This window comes from Zootoca vivipara, chromosome 16 (assembly GCF_965207765.1).
Source record: "Zootoca vivipara chromosome 16, rZooViv2.hap1.1, whole genome shotgun sequence".
NCBI lineage: Eukaryota > Metazoa > Chordata > Lepidosauria > Squamata > Lacertidae > Zootoca > Zootoca vivipara.
The window spans coordinates 20856529-20874120 of NC_142599.1; the positions used below are offsets into that span (position 1 = coordinate 20856529).

The window sequence follows — 17592 nt, forward strand, 5'->3', positions numbered from 1 at the left end:
TTAAATGTAAGGTGTGGATGTGACAACAGAGGCCTTCCATGCAAGCAGTCGCTCTCAAGGAGGACATGACACAGGGCCTGTGAAGGGTATATATCCAGAAAATAATCCCCAGTGCACTCTCATATATATATAAATGCCTCGACTTCCGAAGGTTTCGACTTCTGAACTCCGCTAACCCGAAAGTATTTTCATCGCGCGTGCATTATGCGCATGCGCAGAAGTTGCGCATGTGATCTGCGCATGCGCAAAGTGCAAAATCACGCTTTGCGCATGCGCAAAATAGACGCTTTGACTTCCGAAGGATTCAACTTCCGAAGAGCGCTGCAGAACAGATCGCCTTCGTAAGTCGAGGTACCACTGTATATATATATATAGAGAGAGAGAGAGAGTGTGTGTGTGTGTTTTCTAGTTTACAATTTAAAGTACTCATTTTTACATCCTTAAGATATCAATGACTTCCCTTCTTCTCTTTCCATGGTTCATTTTACATATCATAAGTCCCTGCATATTTTACAGAAACTATACCATTCAGTATTCCAGTATTACATCCATCAAAACTTATTTACACTGTTGAATTTATCTTAAGCGTTTTTAGCTCCAAACAGTTACTTCCCATATATTCAATAAACGTTTTCTCTTCTTCTCTAAACATATGTTCTTCTTGTTCTCTTATTCTACTTGTTAAGTTGACATATTCTGTCAACTTAAATTGCCACTCTTCTTTAGTTGGGACCTCGCTCGTTTTCCATTTTGGGGCTAGCAAAACACAGGCCGCAAGTAGTGGCATACATAAATAACCTTTTTTGACATCTGGGAATTTCAGTCTGAAATATCCCCAACAGAAAGAATTCTGGGTTTTGTTGTTGTTGTTGTTATTGTTGTTGTTGTTTGGAAAGTACTTTCAAACATTTTTCCCCCAATTAATTATGGATCATTTCCCAAAACTCTTTTACCCTTTTACAAGTCCACCACACGTGAAATAACATTCCCTCAACCTCTTTGCTTCACCTTGAGATGCACTCTTTAGGTAGAAAGGAGGGGGGGGGACACACAGAGAGAAAACCCTTCTTCTACCTGGCTTCAATGACATGGCAACACAGCACCCTCTTGTGGGATTCCTCCACCACCTGAAGCTCCACCGAGATCTCCCCCTGCACCTCCTCGTTGGGATCCACAGGGCTCAGGTTGATCCAGCTGTCAATTCCTGCATTGGAGGAAGAGAGAGAGAGATTGGGAAACACAGCAGAAGTTTGCAGAAGGACTTTTCCATATGAAAATTGTTGACGGTCTTGGCAGATAGTTTAGGGATTTTTCTGTTAACAACAACAACTGTTTGTTTTTTTGTTTGTTTGTTGACAACAATGTTTGTTTGTTTGTTTGTTTGCTTGCTTGCTTGCTTGCTTGCTTGCTTGCTTGCTTGCTTGCTTGCTTGCATGCCGCCCATCTGACTGGGATGCCCCAGCCCCTCTGAGCGGCTCCCAACAAAAAATAGTAGGAAACACAATACAACATCACACATATAAAAACTTCCCTGAACAGGGCTGCCTTCAGGTGTCTTTTAAAAATCACATCGCTGTTTATCTGTTGTTTACAAAGCTGCAACATTTGGTGCTAGATGCTGATGTCGCTGCTGAGGATGCCCTGGCCTGGATGAAGCATACAGACTGGGGGGGGGGGGTGTCCAACTGATCACACTCTAGGAACTTCCGTTTATAGATTGTCCCAAGCAAAAGCTAGTCTCTCCAGTCAAAAAGCATTACTCCACTTTTAACATTAAGGGGTACTTGGTTGTAGGCAGAACTGCTCTACTGCAGTAACTTCCATTTGGGGAGGGGGGGACACCTGGGAACAGGAGAACCTCGACTTAATCCCAGCCTGCCCTAATGGAACCTGCTTTTTAACATTGTTGTTTCTAACACTGTTGCACAAAGGATTTTGACAGGTGGGTTGGACAATCCGCTTGCCAATCATCTCACACCATATCTGTAACGGACAGGTGGGCTGTCCCGCCCACCTGTCAAAGTTGGCCTATGGGGGGTTGGGTACAGATAAGGAGCAAAAATGGTTCCCCACCCCTGCACTATTAATTTTTTATTGTGATTCCGCCCGATCCAGTTCTGACCGCTGCTCCTTTAAGCATCTACACAAGAGGGAGCTGCAACAAAATGTTACGGTGTAGAATGCTGCTGTTCACTGTTCCAGTCGCTATGCCCTCCTTCAGTTCATCTCCCCCCTTCCAAATGATCAGCTAGGATTCTGTGCTAGCCACTGAACACATTCACTCCTTTTTGGGGTGTTTTGAGAAAGGGAAGCTGTTGGTTTATTGTACTCCCCTGAGCTTGCTGGTGCAGTTTCGCTTACATAAGCACTGACACTCAGCCCCAGAACATTGAAATTATAGGGGACCCCAGAGCTTCTCAAGCAGAGGAGCTTGAGATCCTGAGTCAGGCCTCCTCAAGCTAGCAATTTTGAAATGAGATGGTAAGTTGCCCACCCCCACCCCCACCCCCGCAGCCATTGGTCACCCTTCCCACTAGGGTGCCCACCGCTGGCACCTACCCCGAGAGTGAGACGAGATGAAGTCTTTGGTGAGGGAGATTTTGCCAATGGCATCATCATGCCTGCAAGGAGACAAAGAACAGAAATGGTACAAGACAGGACTGAAAGAGGAGCACGGGAAGCTGCCTTAGAATCATAGCATCATAGAATCATAGAGTTGGAAGAGACCACAAGGGCCATCCAGTCCAACCCCCTGCCAAGCAGGAAACACCATCAAAGCATTCTTGACATATGGCTGTCAAGCCTCTGCTTAAAGACCTCCAAAGAAGGAGACTCCACCACACTTCTTGGCAACAAATTCCACTGTCGAACAGCTCTTACTGTCAGGAAGTTCTTCCTAATGTTTAGGTGGAAGCTTCTTTCTTGTAGTTTGAATCCATTGCTCCGTGTCCGCTTCTCTGGAGCAGCAGAAAACAACCTTTCACCCTCCTCTATACGACATCCTTTTATATAATTGAACATGGTTATCATATCACCCCTTAACCTTCTCTTCTCTTACCTCGCAGGGTTGTTGTGGAGTTTGTGCAACCCTGATTTTTAAGCAAATCACTTGCCCTTCCCAGACTAATTTGCAGAGTGGAACAGTTACCTTTCCGTCTTTGCACTCCTCTGAATTCTGCAATGCAATATCGGGCGGATAGATATATCCTACACAGACACACATATCTAAAAATGGGGGGGGGGGAGGTTTAACATACAAAAATGCCTCTCTGTTTTTGGTTGTGGGGAAAATACATTCAAAAATAATGTGTTGTATCCACTATAGTGCTACGTACCTCATCCCACCAGTGGAAAAATTCATGTCTGCAGAATGGAACTTGCCCTTGTATGCCTTCCCCAGATCTGCCCCACAGAGGGAATCCCTAGGAGAGGTGTAAGGGGCCTATGGGGGGCGGGGAGGAAAATGGGGAAAGTTCCATTGTGCAAGGTTAAATCCTAGCACCGACCAAACAAGTTATCTGGATACTGCCCAATGGGGAGGGGGAAATGCAGATTTTTGTCGTGGAAACAAGGCTTTTAAATAGACGAACTCAAAGCAGGTGTTGGGAGGAAACAGGTGGATTCACCTGTTCCTAGTAACCTTCTCATGCAATACATCTTCTTCTCCAGGAGGCGGCCCACAGTAAAAGCCAATTCTCTCAAGAGCAACACAAAGCCCTGTAGAAGCAGATGAAGGCAGAGGGTCTCCACTCCAGAGAAAGCTTTGTATCCCATTCAGCCCATCCAAGAGCGTTTGAAGGATGTCAAGGTAGGCAGCTCCCGGTCTCGTCCCCAGATCCACCACAGCAGGGGTGGGTTAATCAGTCAGTTTTTGGCTTCTGTCCATTTTTCATTTCACCAACCTTAAATCCAGTTCTTTGCATTTCTGCATCAGTGTGCAATTTAATTTTTTTAAGGTTTCGATGAAAATTCACCAGCACTTTCATGCAAATTTCCCCCATTGTTCTCATTTAGATGTGGTATTTCTCCCTTTTTGCGACCAAACTTCCCATAATATTGTTTAATGTTTCTTGTATTTGTTTCAAAGCAAACAGAAAATGGTCAAATCCCCCCTAATATAATGCATTTCGTATGTTACCCTTCACTCCAGCAAATGTATTTCTGCATACACACAACTTGACTGGAGAATAAATCCTTGAGCCAGAACCTGCAGTACTGTCCAGGGTCCTGAACCTTCCCTGTTCCTGATCAACACCAGCTAACATCCTTAGCTTGTGCACTCTCACCTGAGCCATTGCCTTGCTGGGCCGACAGGAACCTTGGTGGATCAGGAAAGCTACCAGCGGCTACTAGTTATGCTGGCTAGACATAGCCTCCAAGGACTCTATGTAGGCTACACCCCATCCCTAGCCACGCGCCCCCCATCTGACCAGCATCGCCCCGTCCTTGTGCATTTTTGCCTAGCCAGAAATGTGTCCTCAAACTCTTGACAATGATTCTTGCCTGCCTGGGTGGAGGATAGAGAGGGGCAGGTGAGTGTGGGAAGAAAGTAGCCTACTATACAAAGGTAAATTTTGCGGTCCCGCCCACTTTTCGCACTGGCCCCGCCCACCACCAGCATGTGGCCCCAAGAAGGTTTCCCCCAAGTGGAATGTGGCCCTTGCACTAAGTTAATCAGAGTTAAACCATTCCGGTTCTTGGGCAGGGTTCATGTGAGCTACATTTAGCAACCGATTTTATTGTTTGTTTGCTTGTTTATTGTAATTATATCTCACCTTTCTCTCCAAGGAGCTCAGGGTTGGCAGATATGGCTCTCCCCCTCCTGTGAGGTGGGTCAGGCGGAGAGACAACACCCAGCCCAAGGTCACCCAGTGAGCTTCATGGCCTAAGTAAAGATTTGTTCCCCCCACACACACAAAAATCCTAGTCTGACCTAACTACCGCACCACACTGGCTTTCAAATTTGCTACCCAAAATGAGAGCTCTTCAAGTTTTCTGCAGGTTCAGGCTGCAAATATTAACTAAGCAGCACAACTTCCATCTTACACAATAGGATTATCCTCCAAACAACAAGTCCCCCCTTCCCAGCACACGCGTCTGTGTCATCTCCATTGACACAGAAACAGTTATGCTTACAAGATAATGCAAGAAGCAGAATAACCTCATGGCCTGGCGGTCAGTCTTGTGTCCTGGGCCTTAAAATCCAGTAAGGTATTGCGCAGGAATGGGAAAATTTGTGAGTCATTTCATGCCATTCAATTTAAGCTGTTTAGTCATTTAGTCGTGTCCAACTCTTCGTGACCCCATGGACCAGAGTGCGCCAGGCACTAATGTCTTCCACTGCCTTTGTCAAACTCATGAACGTAGCTTCGAAAACACTGTCCAACCATCTCATCCTCTGTCATCCCCTTCTCCTTGTGCCCTCAATCTTTCCCAGCATCAGGGTCTTTTCCAGGGAGTCTTCTCTTCTCATGATGTGGCCAAAGTATTGGAGCCTCAGCTTCAGGATCTGTCCTTCCAGTGAGCACTCCGGGCTGATTTCCTTCAGAATAGATAGGTTTGATCTTCTTGCAGTCCATGGGACTCTCAAGGGTCCCCTCCAGCACCATAATTCAAAAGCATTCAAAAGCATCAATTCTTCGGCGACCAGCCTTCTTCATGGTCCAGCTCTCACTTCCATACATCACTACTGGGTCCTACCTCCTCAAAATACAATGGTCTTCTGCATACACGTCCCATTACAGCCCACCTTCTCTGGTGCCCATTCCCCTACTTACCCAATGGTGTCTTCGTCCAGAACATAGAAGGAGAGGTTGTGGAACCCCATTGGAAGGTGCAGAGTATATTCCTCCCCCCAGAAAGGGTTGAGGTTCTTCCACACTGTGGCAGTTCTGCAGAGGGGAAGCAAAGAAGAGGTCAACACTGGATGCGTGACAGTCTTTTGAGGTGTCAGAAACTCAGGTGTATATATAGCGTGGGGGACGTTTGTCCCTCCAGAGGTTGCAGAACTCGTAACTCCCATCATCCCAGACCACTGGCCATGTTTGCTGGGGCTGATGGGAGTTGTAGTTCAGCAACATCAGGAGGGCTAAAGTTCGCCCATGCCTGATATTTATATGTATGTACCCACTTTATTTTTGTGGCTGCAGGTTATTTTTAATCTTGTGATCTAATGTTGTAACACACCCTGGGACCTTGGGGTGAAGGGTGAGTGATTATTATTATTTCATTTGTTGCTGTTATTAATTAATCAACCTTCCTCAAGAGAGCCCAGAATGATATACATAAAGCCTATGCGCAAAATGTGTATATAAGATTTATATACTGCCCTTTCACTGTGGAAGGATGTGTGGATCCTGTGGAATTGGCCTCCACAGTCACTTACGGTACAGACTCACTGTTAAAACTGTGTTTATGGGGGACAATCTTACTCAGCTACAAGTGATCTCCGAAGAAGAAGAAGAAGAAGAAGAAGAAGAAGAAGAAGAAGAAGAAGAAGAAGAAGAAGAAGAAGACTTCCATTCACAGGGCAGTTCACAGAATAGGTAAAGGTAAAGGGACCCCTGACCATTAGGTCCAATCGTGGATGACTCTGGGGTTGCGGTGCGCATCTTGCTTTACTGGCTGAGGGAGCCAGCATACAGCTTCCGGGTCATGTGGCCAGCATGACTAAGCTGCTTTCTGGCGAACCAGAGCAGCGCACGGAAATGCTGTTTACCTTCCCGCTGGAGCGGTACCTATTTATCTACTTGCACTATGACGTGCTTTCGAACTGCTAGGTTGGCAGGAGCAGGGACCAAGCAACGGGAGCTCACCCCGTCGCGGGGATTCGAACTGCCGACCTTCTGATCGGCAAGCCCTAGGCTCTGTCGTTTAACCCACAGCGCCACCCGCTGTAAATAAGAAAAACAAAACAGCAAAACAATACCCACCCCCACTTCCCACAGACAGGCGGTAGAATATGAATCAGCCAAAGGCCTGGTTGAAGAGGAACGTTTTTACCTGGTGATTAGAATTATATAAGGAAAGGTGCCAGGCGAACCTCCCTGGGGAGAGCATTCCACAAACAGGGAGCCACTACAGAGAAGCCCTGTTCTTGTGTTGCTGCCATCTGGACCTCATGTGGAGGAGGCGCACAAAGAAGGGCATCAAATGATGATCACAGAGTCTGGGACGGCTTATACAGCAAAAATACAACAAAACAGCGCTAAAACCATGCGCCAAAGAAGAGCTCTGCTGGATCATGTCAAAGGGGACCCATCGAGTCCAGCATCCTGTTCTCACAGTGGCCAACCAGGTGCTTTAATAGGAAGCCTGCAAATGGCACCTGAGCTCAACAATTCTCTCCTCGCCTATAATTCCTACCAACTGGTATTCAGATGCATACTGCCTCCAACAGTGGGTGGAGAACATAGTCGCAGCGGCTAGTAACCACAGACAGCCTCTTCCTCCACGAAATGGTCCAATCCTCTTCTAAAGGCATCCGAGTTGGAGGCCAATCGCTACACCTTGTGTGGGTACAAGTTCCGTAGTTTAGCTATGCGCTGTGTGGAGCAGGTCTGTCCTGTATCTTTCAACATTTAGGGTGGCCCCAAAGTTCTAGTATTCTAACAGTGGGAGAAAAACCTTCTCCCTATGTCCATTTTATCCACGCCGTGTGTCATTTTATACACCTAATTGTATACAGGAAGCATTGCCAGATCATCTGTTTGTAATTTCCCATGTTTCCCCTCGTTCTTATTCACTTATTTTTAGAGCTAACCAGGGAACACTTTGTTGGAGAGGGAGGTCAAGTCAGGAGTCTGCCCAGAAGGAACATTGGTGCTTCTCAACTTCTATGCAACACATCGTTAACTTATGGAACTCCCTCCCACAGGAGGCAGTGATGACCACCAACTTGGATGACTTTGAAAGAGGACTGGACAAATTTGCAGAGCAGAAGCCCATCAGTGGCTATGAGAAGAGCATGCTGGACTAGCTGGGCCATTGGCCTGATCCAGTAGGCTATTGATTGATTGATTGATTGATTGATTGATTGAATTTATATCCCACCTTTTCTCTAAGGAGCTCTTTTAATCCCCACAACTGCCCTGTGAGGTAGGTTAGGCTGAGAGGCAGTGATTGACTCAAGGTCACACCCAGTGAACTTCATGGCTGAGTGGGGATTCGAACCCTGGTCTCCCAGGTCGTCCTAGTCCAATACTCTAACCACTGCACCACCTTGGTTTTCTCTTATTCTTCTGTTTGTATGTCCTTTTGTCTCTCCCCCCCCCCCAGCACAGCCAGGGACAGTAGCCTCCCGGAGTCACTGCCTCTTCCCAGCCTGGTTAATCGTTCACCATCCTAAGGAACAAATCTTTACAGAGCTATGTTCCTCTGTCTTCAAGCCACTTAAAATGTTGTCAGTTTGCTCCTGATCAAATATTTGAGGAGGGATAAGATGAGAAGGGTGTGTCAAGGCTGGAGGGATCAGACAGCCTGAGGCTCTCTGAGGCTCTTGCCAGGAAGACAAGCACAGGGTTCCTTAATACCTCTGGCCACCAGGCAATGTCAAATGGCTGACAAGCTGTCAATCATGCTAACATTTCTCCAATGAAAATAGGGACGTCCTAATCCAGGGGTTACCAAACTAAGGCCCGGGGGCCAGATGCTGCCCAATCGCCTTCTAAATCCGGCCCGCGGACGGTCCAGGAATCGGCATGTTTTTACATGAGTAGAATGTGTCCTTTTATTTTAAATGCATCTCTGGGTTATTTGTGGGCCCTGCCTGGTGTTTTTACATGAGTAGAATGTGTCCTTTATTTAAAATGAATCTCTGGGTTATTTGTGGGGCATAGGAATTTGTTCATTTCTTTTCCTTCAAAATATAGTCCGGCCCCCCACAAGGCCTGAGGGACCGTGGACTGGCCCCCTGCTGAAAAAGTTTGCTGACCCCTGTGGACCTAATCCATAATGATAATTTTACTAGTTATACCCCACACATCTTACTGGGTTGCCCCAGCCACTCTGGGCAGCTTACAAAATATATAAAAACATAATGAAATGTTAGGGAATTTTATAGGGGGGGGGCACCCAAACGAGGCTTCATTTGGGAATCAAGATTGGCACTAATGCCCTCAAGGGGACCCCATTTGATCCTACAACACCACTCTAGTATCGCACCAACACGAACCCCTCAAGATCAAGCCCTGAGTAATAAAGGCTCCCTTTCCTACCCTTTCTCTGTTGCCTGAGACTCTATGTAACCATATTTCTTTATGAATGAATACAGTGTATCTTTATTTCTAAATGAAACCTCCTTTTTGCGACTCTGGCCAAGGGCTCTCAGGGATGCAGGGAACAGCCATAATCCCTTAAGCAAGAGGTCAGGTAGCCAGGGTGGTGCTCCTCTGCATATCCATAATCCATTCAGGTACCATCTCCTGCCATTCCCAACCCTCCGAAGCCAGAGGCAATACACACAACTGGACCCATTGTTTCCCCCCACCAGGTACTCAAGGATCCCTTCCCAGATACTTACTGGTACTTGCTTAACAATGTCCTGGGACATCCTTATGCTAATCCTGCTTACCTCCTGTTTACCTGTATGCTAATGCCCCTTGCACCTTCCCCTTTTCTGACATTTTACCCTGTCACAAGTGATGTATGTATGATGCTTTCGATGTGCATTATGGGATGGTGGTGGGAAGTTTTAAAAGTTCTTGCAGCCCTGTTCACAGTGTTCAGTCTGGCATTGAACCTGCTGCGCAGTAATAAACCTTGCTGTTTGCTCCGGATCATGGCTGGACTCCTTCCTTTTATACTCCGCAACGACCACAGGCCCTTGCCTGATGAGCTGGGTGGCTGAGCATTCTCGCACCCAGAATTTTGCCCTAACAGAAACATATTTTTTTAAAATAAAAAACCTTCCCTATCCAGGGCTGCCTTCAGATGGCTCAGTGAGTCGGATAACTCCATACCCTCCAACATTTCTCCAATGAAAATAGGACGTCCTAAGGGAAAGCAGGACATTCCGGGATCAAGCCAGAAATGGTGCGGCTTCTTTAAATCTGGGGTGTCCCTGGAAAACAGGGACACTTGGAGGGTTTGCTAACCTCCCTGCCCACGAACCAGGAGGAAGCCTTGCTAAATGGCCAACATCATCTAAACTCCCTGCAAACAGAGCTAACAAAATCTAGATGGGCCATCAGCCTGATACAGCAGGCTCATTTTAGGTGGGATAACAAGGGTTTTTTTTTAGCTGGAACTCAGTTCCAGCACCTCTCAGGTGGGTGCCATTGACATTAAAAGTGAACAAGGGAGGCGTTCATGGAGATTGCCAGCCTTTCTTTTTCTAGAAAAATAGTACTGGGGATAACCCTTGCTTTGATGCAACGTTATCTAGTCTCCCTGCAGACAACGTTATCTAGTCTCCCTTGAAGTGCTACCTGCTCCCCTAGCTATGTGCAGGTCCACGAGGCCTTCAAATAACATAAGCAAAAAGCCCAACTGAGATTTCTGGCCTCCTGCTCTCAAACCAGAAGGGCCAACACTAAGCTGCGGAAAACCTCGTGGCGGATTAACATTCCTTGTGGATATTAGCGCTCACCTTTTAACGGCACATCTGAATCTTTCTGTTGGCAACCAGGCACCAGATCTGGCTGAATTGCCCAAGACAGCCCCTTGTTTCCGTTAATCCCCATGGAAAGGAGTTTAATTTTCGGCTCAGGGTTTAAGTGGGACGTGTCATCGACAAAGCCTGGATAAATCTTAGAACAAGAAGAGTCCTAAGAACATCTGAACCAAAATTTCCTATAGTGCAGTCCTCTAATAAAACCAACAATGACCAGCCAGATATTTCTGGGAAGCCTGCTATTTGTGCCCAGCGTGTGGCATGTAAGAGCTATACTGCCTTCGAACATGGAGGTACTATTTTGCTGCCGTGAATAACCCCAATCCTCTTCCACGAATATTTCTGATCCTGAGGCTTGAGATACTGAGTTCAATGATTCAGAAAAGGGCAACCCAAATTGTCAAGGGGATGGAGGGAACAACTCTCCTATGAGGAAAGCTGGCAGTGTTTAGGGACGTTTTGGGGAAAATCTCTAAATCTGGGAAATCTTTAAAACTGGAGAGATGTGGGCGTTCCAGTCCTCTCGGCCTCTGCTTACCTTGCCACGACCTCATTGTCAACCTTGATGATGCAATAAGGGTCGCTGGTGCCAGACCTTTGGGAGAGAGCAAAGCAGAAACATGGATGAGAATTAAACTCCCCCCACACCAATGCAAATTAATAATAATAATAATAATAATAATAATAATAAATTGCTGGTTGGGGGCATCACTGGTTTCGAAAATGCCCCAATAGCCATGGGTGGCAGTAGTACTGGTGCCCACTTAAAATCCTGATGGGATTTACCTACAGAGGAGAGCAGGAATTTGAGGGAGTGGGTCTTTTTTAGCCTAAGGGTCGCATTCCATTCTGGGCAACTTTCGGGTGGGAAAACAATCCGAGAGCCCCAGTCCCTATGAGAAGAAGTCCCAGCAAAAGAAGAATGGCTACAAAAACTTGTGGGATATGCAGAAATGGTGAAACTTACCGGAAAAATAAGAAATCAAGGTAACAAAGTTTTTTTTTTATAAAAGAGTGGAAACGGTTTATTGAATATTTACAAACAAACTGTAAACAGGTAAGAACATTGGCAGGATTATTGTAATAGCCTGCAGTTTTACAAGAGTATATATTTAAAGGAGATGAACAAAGGAGCAAATTAAGTGAATTTGGATACGCAGAAAATATTACAAAATAAATTTAAGGAACCGTAGAAAGAGGGGGAAGGAAGGCAAGTTTTGAAATGTTAAAGTGATTGTAAAGTGATTGAAATGTATGGAACTGAAAAGCATAAATAAAATATTTAAGAAGCAGTACCAGTCTCTGTGGAAGCCGGCAGCTGTGTGAGGGTTCCTGGTTTGCGGCCCCTCAAAATTGTGTACCCGTTGGCCCTGCCCCTCCACACTATGCCCCTAAGCTGGTGGGCAGAGAGATCGAAGGGACAGATGGATTCAAGAGCATAAGCAGAGCTCTGCTGGATCAGGCCAATGGCCCATCTAGTCCAGCATCCTGTTCTCACAGTGGCCAAGCAGATGCTCAAGTAGCAGCTGAGCACAAGGCCACACTCCCCTCCTGCGGTTTCCAACAGCTGCTATTCAGAAGCATCACTGCTTCCAGCAGGCCGTGCAGGCAGAACACAGCCACCATGGCTAGCGGCCGTTTATTTATTTAAAAAGCCTTTCTAAACCACTTCATAAGTTTGAAAACCCCTCTAAGCAGCATGTGCTATGTACAATGCAAAGAACCAATATCCGTTAACGCGCAAATACAGCCGTAAAGTCAATAAAAGAGCATAAAAGCAAATAAAAAGAATGAATTCAGAGGATTTGCGCATATAAATCAGAGTCTAATCTTATGGGTCATGAAAAGTCCAAGCCAAATAGATAAGTGTCTGACGCAACTGCTGGTTGCTACCGGTACTTGACACAGGGCAGAGGGAAGGCGATTCCACAGGATCAAGCAACCCGGAAGACCCGCTCATTTTGGACCCGGGATGTTGAAAATAAAACTGCCAGTATCATAATGTCTTTATACAGATCTGCAGTGCAGCCACATTTGGAATACTGTGTGTACAGCTCTAGTTATCTCCCGCTGCATCTGGTACGTAGGCTGAGACCCTACCTGCCCGCAGACTGTCTCGCCAGAGTGGTGCATGCTCTAGTTATCTCCCGCTTGGATTACTGCAACGCGCTCTACGTGGGGCTACCTTTGAAGGCGAACCGGAAACTACATCTAATCTAGAACACGGCAGCTAAATTGGTGACTGGCAGTGGCTGCCGAGACCATATAACACCCGTCTTGAAAGACCTACATTGGCTCCCAGTACGTTTCCAAGCACAATTCAAAGTACTGGTGCTGACTTTTAAAGCCCTAAATGGCCTCAGTATACCTGAAGGAGCGTCTCCACCCCCATCGTTCGGCCCAGACACTGAGGTCCAGCGCCGAGGGCCTTCTGGCGGTTCCCTCACTGCGAGAAATGAGGTTACAGGGAACCAGATAAGAGGGTCTTCTCGGTGGCGGCACCCGCCCTGTGGAATGACCCCCCCATCAGATGTCAAGGAAATAAACAACTATCTGGCTTTTAGAAGACATCTGAAGGCAGCCCTGTTTCGGGAAGTTTTTAATGTTTGGTGTTTTATCGTGTTCTTAATACTCTGTTGGGAGCCGCCCAGAGTGGCTGGGGAGACCTGGCCAGATGGGCAGGGTATAAGTAATAAGGTATAAGTAATAAGTAATAAGGTATAAGTAATATATTTATTATTATTATTATTATTATTATTATTATTATTATTATTATTACGCATTGGCCCGAATAACAGCCGCACGCAAATATAAGCCGCACCTTTAAAATTGGAGTGAAAAAAGAAAAAAATACCTGAATATAACCCACTCCCTTCCTCGCTGCTCCAGGCTGCATACCTGGGGGGGGGGCTTGCGTTGCTGGAGGCCTTTCCCCTTCCTCACTCTCTCCCTTCCAGGCCTTGGGGGAGAGGACAGGGGATTACGCATGGGGCTGGCGCTGCTTTGCCGCTCTCCTGGTGCTGTTTGCCCCACGGTCCTGGCTGCATACCATAAGGTCGCGAATATAAGCCACACTTAAATTTTTCATGGTCAGAATTCTTTTTGGGAGGGGGGAAGTGAGGCTTATATTCAGGCCAATACGATATTACAGTTCTGGTCGCCTCGCCTCAAAACGGAGTTGGAAAAGGTTTGGAAAAGGGCAACCAAAGCAATCGAGGGATGGAAAGACTCCTGAATGAGAAAAGGTGCAGCATTTGGGGGACTTTTTAAGGTGAGCAAGAAGTGACATGGCAGAGGCTTATAAAAGTAAGTGCTGCATGGGGGTGGGGAATAGATGAGAGAAAACCATTTCTCCCTCCCTCATAACACTAGAACTCGTGGACGTCCAATTAAGCTGAATGTTGGAAGATTCGGGACACATAAAAGGAAGTCTTTCTCCGTAGTTAAACTATGGAACTGGCTCCCACAAGTGGCAATGATGCCCACCAACCTAGGTAAAGGTAAAGGGACCCCTGATCATCAGGTCCAGTCGTGACCGACTCTGGGGTTGCGCGCTCATCTCGCATTATTAGCCGAGGGAGCCGGCGTATAGCTTCCAGGTCATGTGGCCAGCATGACAAAGCCGCTTCTGGCAAACCAGAGCAGCACATGGAAACGCCGTTTACCTTCCCGCTGGAGCGGTTCCTATTTATCTACTTGCATTTTGATGTGCTTTCGAACTGCTAGGTTGGCAGGAGCTGGGACCAAGCAACGGGAGCTCACCCCATCACAGGGATTCGAACCGCCGACCTTCTGATCAGCAAGCCCTAGGCTCAGTGGTTTAACCCACAGCGCCACCTGGGTCCTATACCCACCAACCTAGACAGCATTAAAAGAGGATTAGACAAATGCCTCTCGGCTATCAATGGCTACTACTCATGACGCCTGTGCTCTGCCTCCACAGTTGGATACAGTTACTATGCTTCTAAAGACCAGTTGCTGGAAAGCACAGGAGGAGAGAGGGCTCCTGTGTTCGAATCCTGCTTATGGGCTTTCCACAGGCAATTGGTTGGCCACTGTGAGAACAGGATGCTGGACTAGATGGGCCATTGGCCTGATCCAGCAGCCTCTTCTGATGTTCTTATGCTGGACCTGAAGCTGCAGCTTTAAATGCTTAATTCTGCCATTCATCTCTGGTGTTTTCTCATCTCTGGAGGTTTCCATTCCTGCACTTTTTCTTTCTTTGTTTTTTAAATTCAGCGCAAGTCACCCAGAAGCTAAGGAGCTACAAATCGGGGAAATGCAAAATGCCCCTCTCTTCCCAGCCTTGCTGCCGCATGCATGGCTGAGTTCTCATCGGCTGCCATCGCAGCGCAACATATCATTATGGCCAACCTCTCCGCCCCCTCTATTATTTATAGATTAATATCAGCCTGGATTGTAACTTGATAACTAATAATAGTAACTTAATTCAGCCTCCTGAACTCTAAGGGGTTAGGCAAGATCGCGGCTCAAAAAGAGGATTGTAGCTTAGAAATTACTGTAATAATAATAATAATATCCAACTAAGGCCTACTCAGAGTAGACCCACTGGAAACAATGGACTGAAGTGAGCTGAGTTCATTACCCTCTGAATAAGATGAATGTTGGATATACAACCCAATCATACTGCGAATACATATTTGCATTTTCTGGTTGCAGTCCTCGCAACATCCCAGTCATGTTAGCGGGTGTTATTATTTCCCCATATTGAAAGGAGGAGGGGGCTGGGCTGAGGTTGAGAGGGGCATCTTGCCCCAGGATCCCAGCAGGCTTGTGGTAGTTGCAAGATTTGAACCAGGGACTCCCTGCCTTGGCAATGCTGTTTCTTTGCCACTACAAAAGAACATCTCGAGTGTTTGGCTGTTCTAGGGAGCTGGTGCCATTTCAATGGTTGGTCCTAAAGCAGCAGTGGGAAACCCAATTTCCCCCCTCTCTTGTTGAGAGTTGATTTCCTCAGTGGTATTCTGTTAGGGGAATGCAGACCCACAGCGAATGGGACAGTGGCCAGAAGTGGGCAGAGCCAAAAGTGGACTACTACCACTTTCTTTCTTTCTTTCTTTCTTTCTTTCTTTCTTTCTTTCTTTCTTTCTTTCTTTCTTTCTCTCACTCTCACTCTCACTCTCACTCTCACTCTCACTCTCACTCTTCTCTGACACATTCTGTCTCTCTGACACCCCCCCTTCTCTCCCCCCCCTCTGTGACACCCCTTTCATCCTGTTCTTCTCTTTCTCTCTCTCCCTATCCCAAGAGGAGCCAACTCTTAGGAGCCAAGGTTGCCAGATTTACGTATAAGCTAAACAAGCTATAGCTTAGGGCCCCACTCTCTTAGGGCCCCCCCCAAAAAAAAATTAAAGGGAAATAAAAACTGGATGTACATTTCCAAAATATAAGATAAAAAAACAAATAAAACAAAACCTACATACAGCAACCGTGTTTTGTGTTGTGTAGGCTCTATGATGTAAGTCATGGGCCCTGCCTGCTAGCCTGCTCCCTAAAATATCACTGGTTTGCACGTCAAAATGCAAGTAGATAAATAGGAACCGCTACAGCGGGAAGCTAAACGGCGTTTCCATGTGCTGCTCTGGTTTGCCAGAAGCGGCTTTGTCATGCTGGCCACATGACCTGGAAGCTATACGCCGGCTCCCTCGGCCAATAATGCGAGATGAGCGCGCAACCCCAGAATCAGTCACGACTGGACCTAACGGTCAGGGGTCCCTTTACCTTTACCTTCACATACTGTATAGAGTGCCTACATTCTGCATGGACCGGACATATAAAGGGCCCCATTACCTTCAGTAGCTTAGGGCCTCATCAAACCTCAATCTGGCCCTGGATCCCTTTGCCCACCCCCACCCCCTGGTAAAATATTTGAAGGGGCTGCCCCCACCCCAAAGTGGATAGGCATTGCCATTCAAATGGTGTGTACACGCTGTGTTGTGTGATCAATTATGCAGGGCGGTGCTTACCTGGGACAGCCCCCCCCCCCATATTTTATTCCAGTTGGCAACCCTGCCTCACTCCCACTCTTTCTGACACCCCTTTTCTCTCTCTCTTCCCCTTTGCCTCCGACACACCCTTCTTTCTCCACCTCACCTTCTGCCCAGTAAGAGCCCTGCTGAATCAGGCCAAAGCGGGGGGGGGGGGGCTCCATCTAATTCAGCATCCTGTTCTCACAGTGGCCAAGCAGACCCACCCACCCTGGGAAGCCCACAAGCAACAGCCACTATCCCCGTTGGCAGCTCTCAGCAACTCCTCTACAGAGGCTTCCTGCAGGTTACCAGAGGCCTGAGCCAGCTAGTCGCACAGGCAGGGGCCTTTTGAAATTCACCGGAGGGCCGCATGTTGCCGATCTCTGCTTTGAAGAGGAATCCTTTGTTTCCTCCTCCCCTGAAATCTTGTTAGCTAGACTCTTGAAGCAAGCAACTCAAGGAGATGTCACTACATCCATGGAAACAGCAAAATGCCACAAGCCCGACTCACAGCAGTTTTCTACTTAGCTAGCTGGCTTGGCGGGAGAACGCAAGAGTGTGTGTGTGTGTGTGTGTCTGTGTGTCTGACTGCACACAAGCCCTGTTTCGCCCCCCCCCCCCCGACCCAAGATCTGGGTTCAGATCCTGTCCTTAAAAACAGAACTATTTTGAAAAACAACTCAAATGCTGAGACTGATATACAGTAGTCACATTCGGAACAGACATTTAAAGCATGTGGCTTTCCCTCCAAAATCCTGGGAACTGTAGTTTATTTGTATTATTTTAGTTTAATACAACACATCATTAAAAGAAGTCATGTGATGCATTTTAGTTTGATGTTTTGTTTATTGTATTTGCAAATCTTATTTATTTTAAAAAAAGATTTTTATATACACCATTTTTGACTATGGTAAAACCCCTAAGGGTTTTATGAGAAGTATTAAAATTATCAATAAAAAAAACCCCAGTTAAAAACATTTAAAGAGAATG

General features: G+C 46.6%; 1 protein-coding gene across 5 annotated transcripts in view; it reads right to left on the reverse strand.

Moving 5' to 3' along the window:
• Nucleotides 1-17592, reverse strand: part of RASAL1 (RAS protein activator like 1) — a 62385-nt gene that overhangs the window by 39738 nt on the left and 5055 nt on the right. For 3 of the 5 annotated variants that reach the window (XM_088659658.1, XM_060269281.2, XM_060269282.2), the window contains exons 2-5: nt 11151-11207; nt 5778-5891; nt 2560-2621; nt 1075-1204 (exon numbers count right to left, since the gene is read on the reverse strand). In XM_088659658.1, the coding sequence (XP_088515784.1) occupies nt 1075-1204; nt 2560-2621; nt 5778-5891; nt 11151-11207 (363 nt within the window). Of the gene's footprint in view, nt 1-1074; nt 1205-2559; nt 2622-5777; nt 5892-7002; nt 7127-10588; nt 10713-11150; nt 11208-17592 lie in introns of those variants that run through there. The other 2 variants (XM_088659659.1, XM_060269280.2) reach the window with 2 other exon arrangements.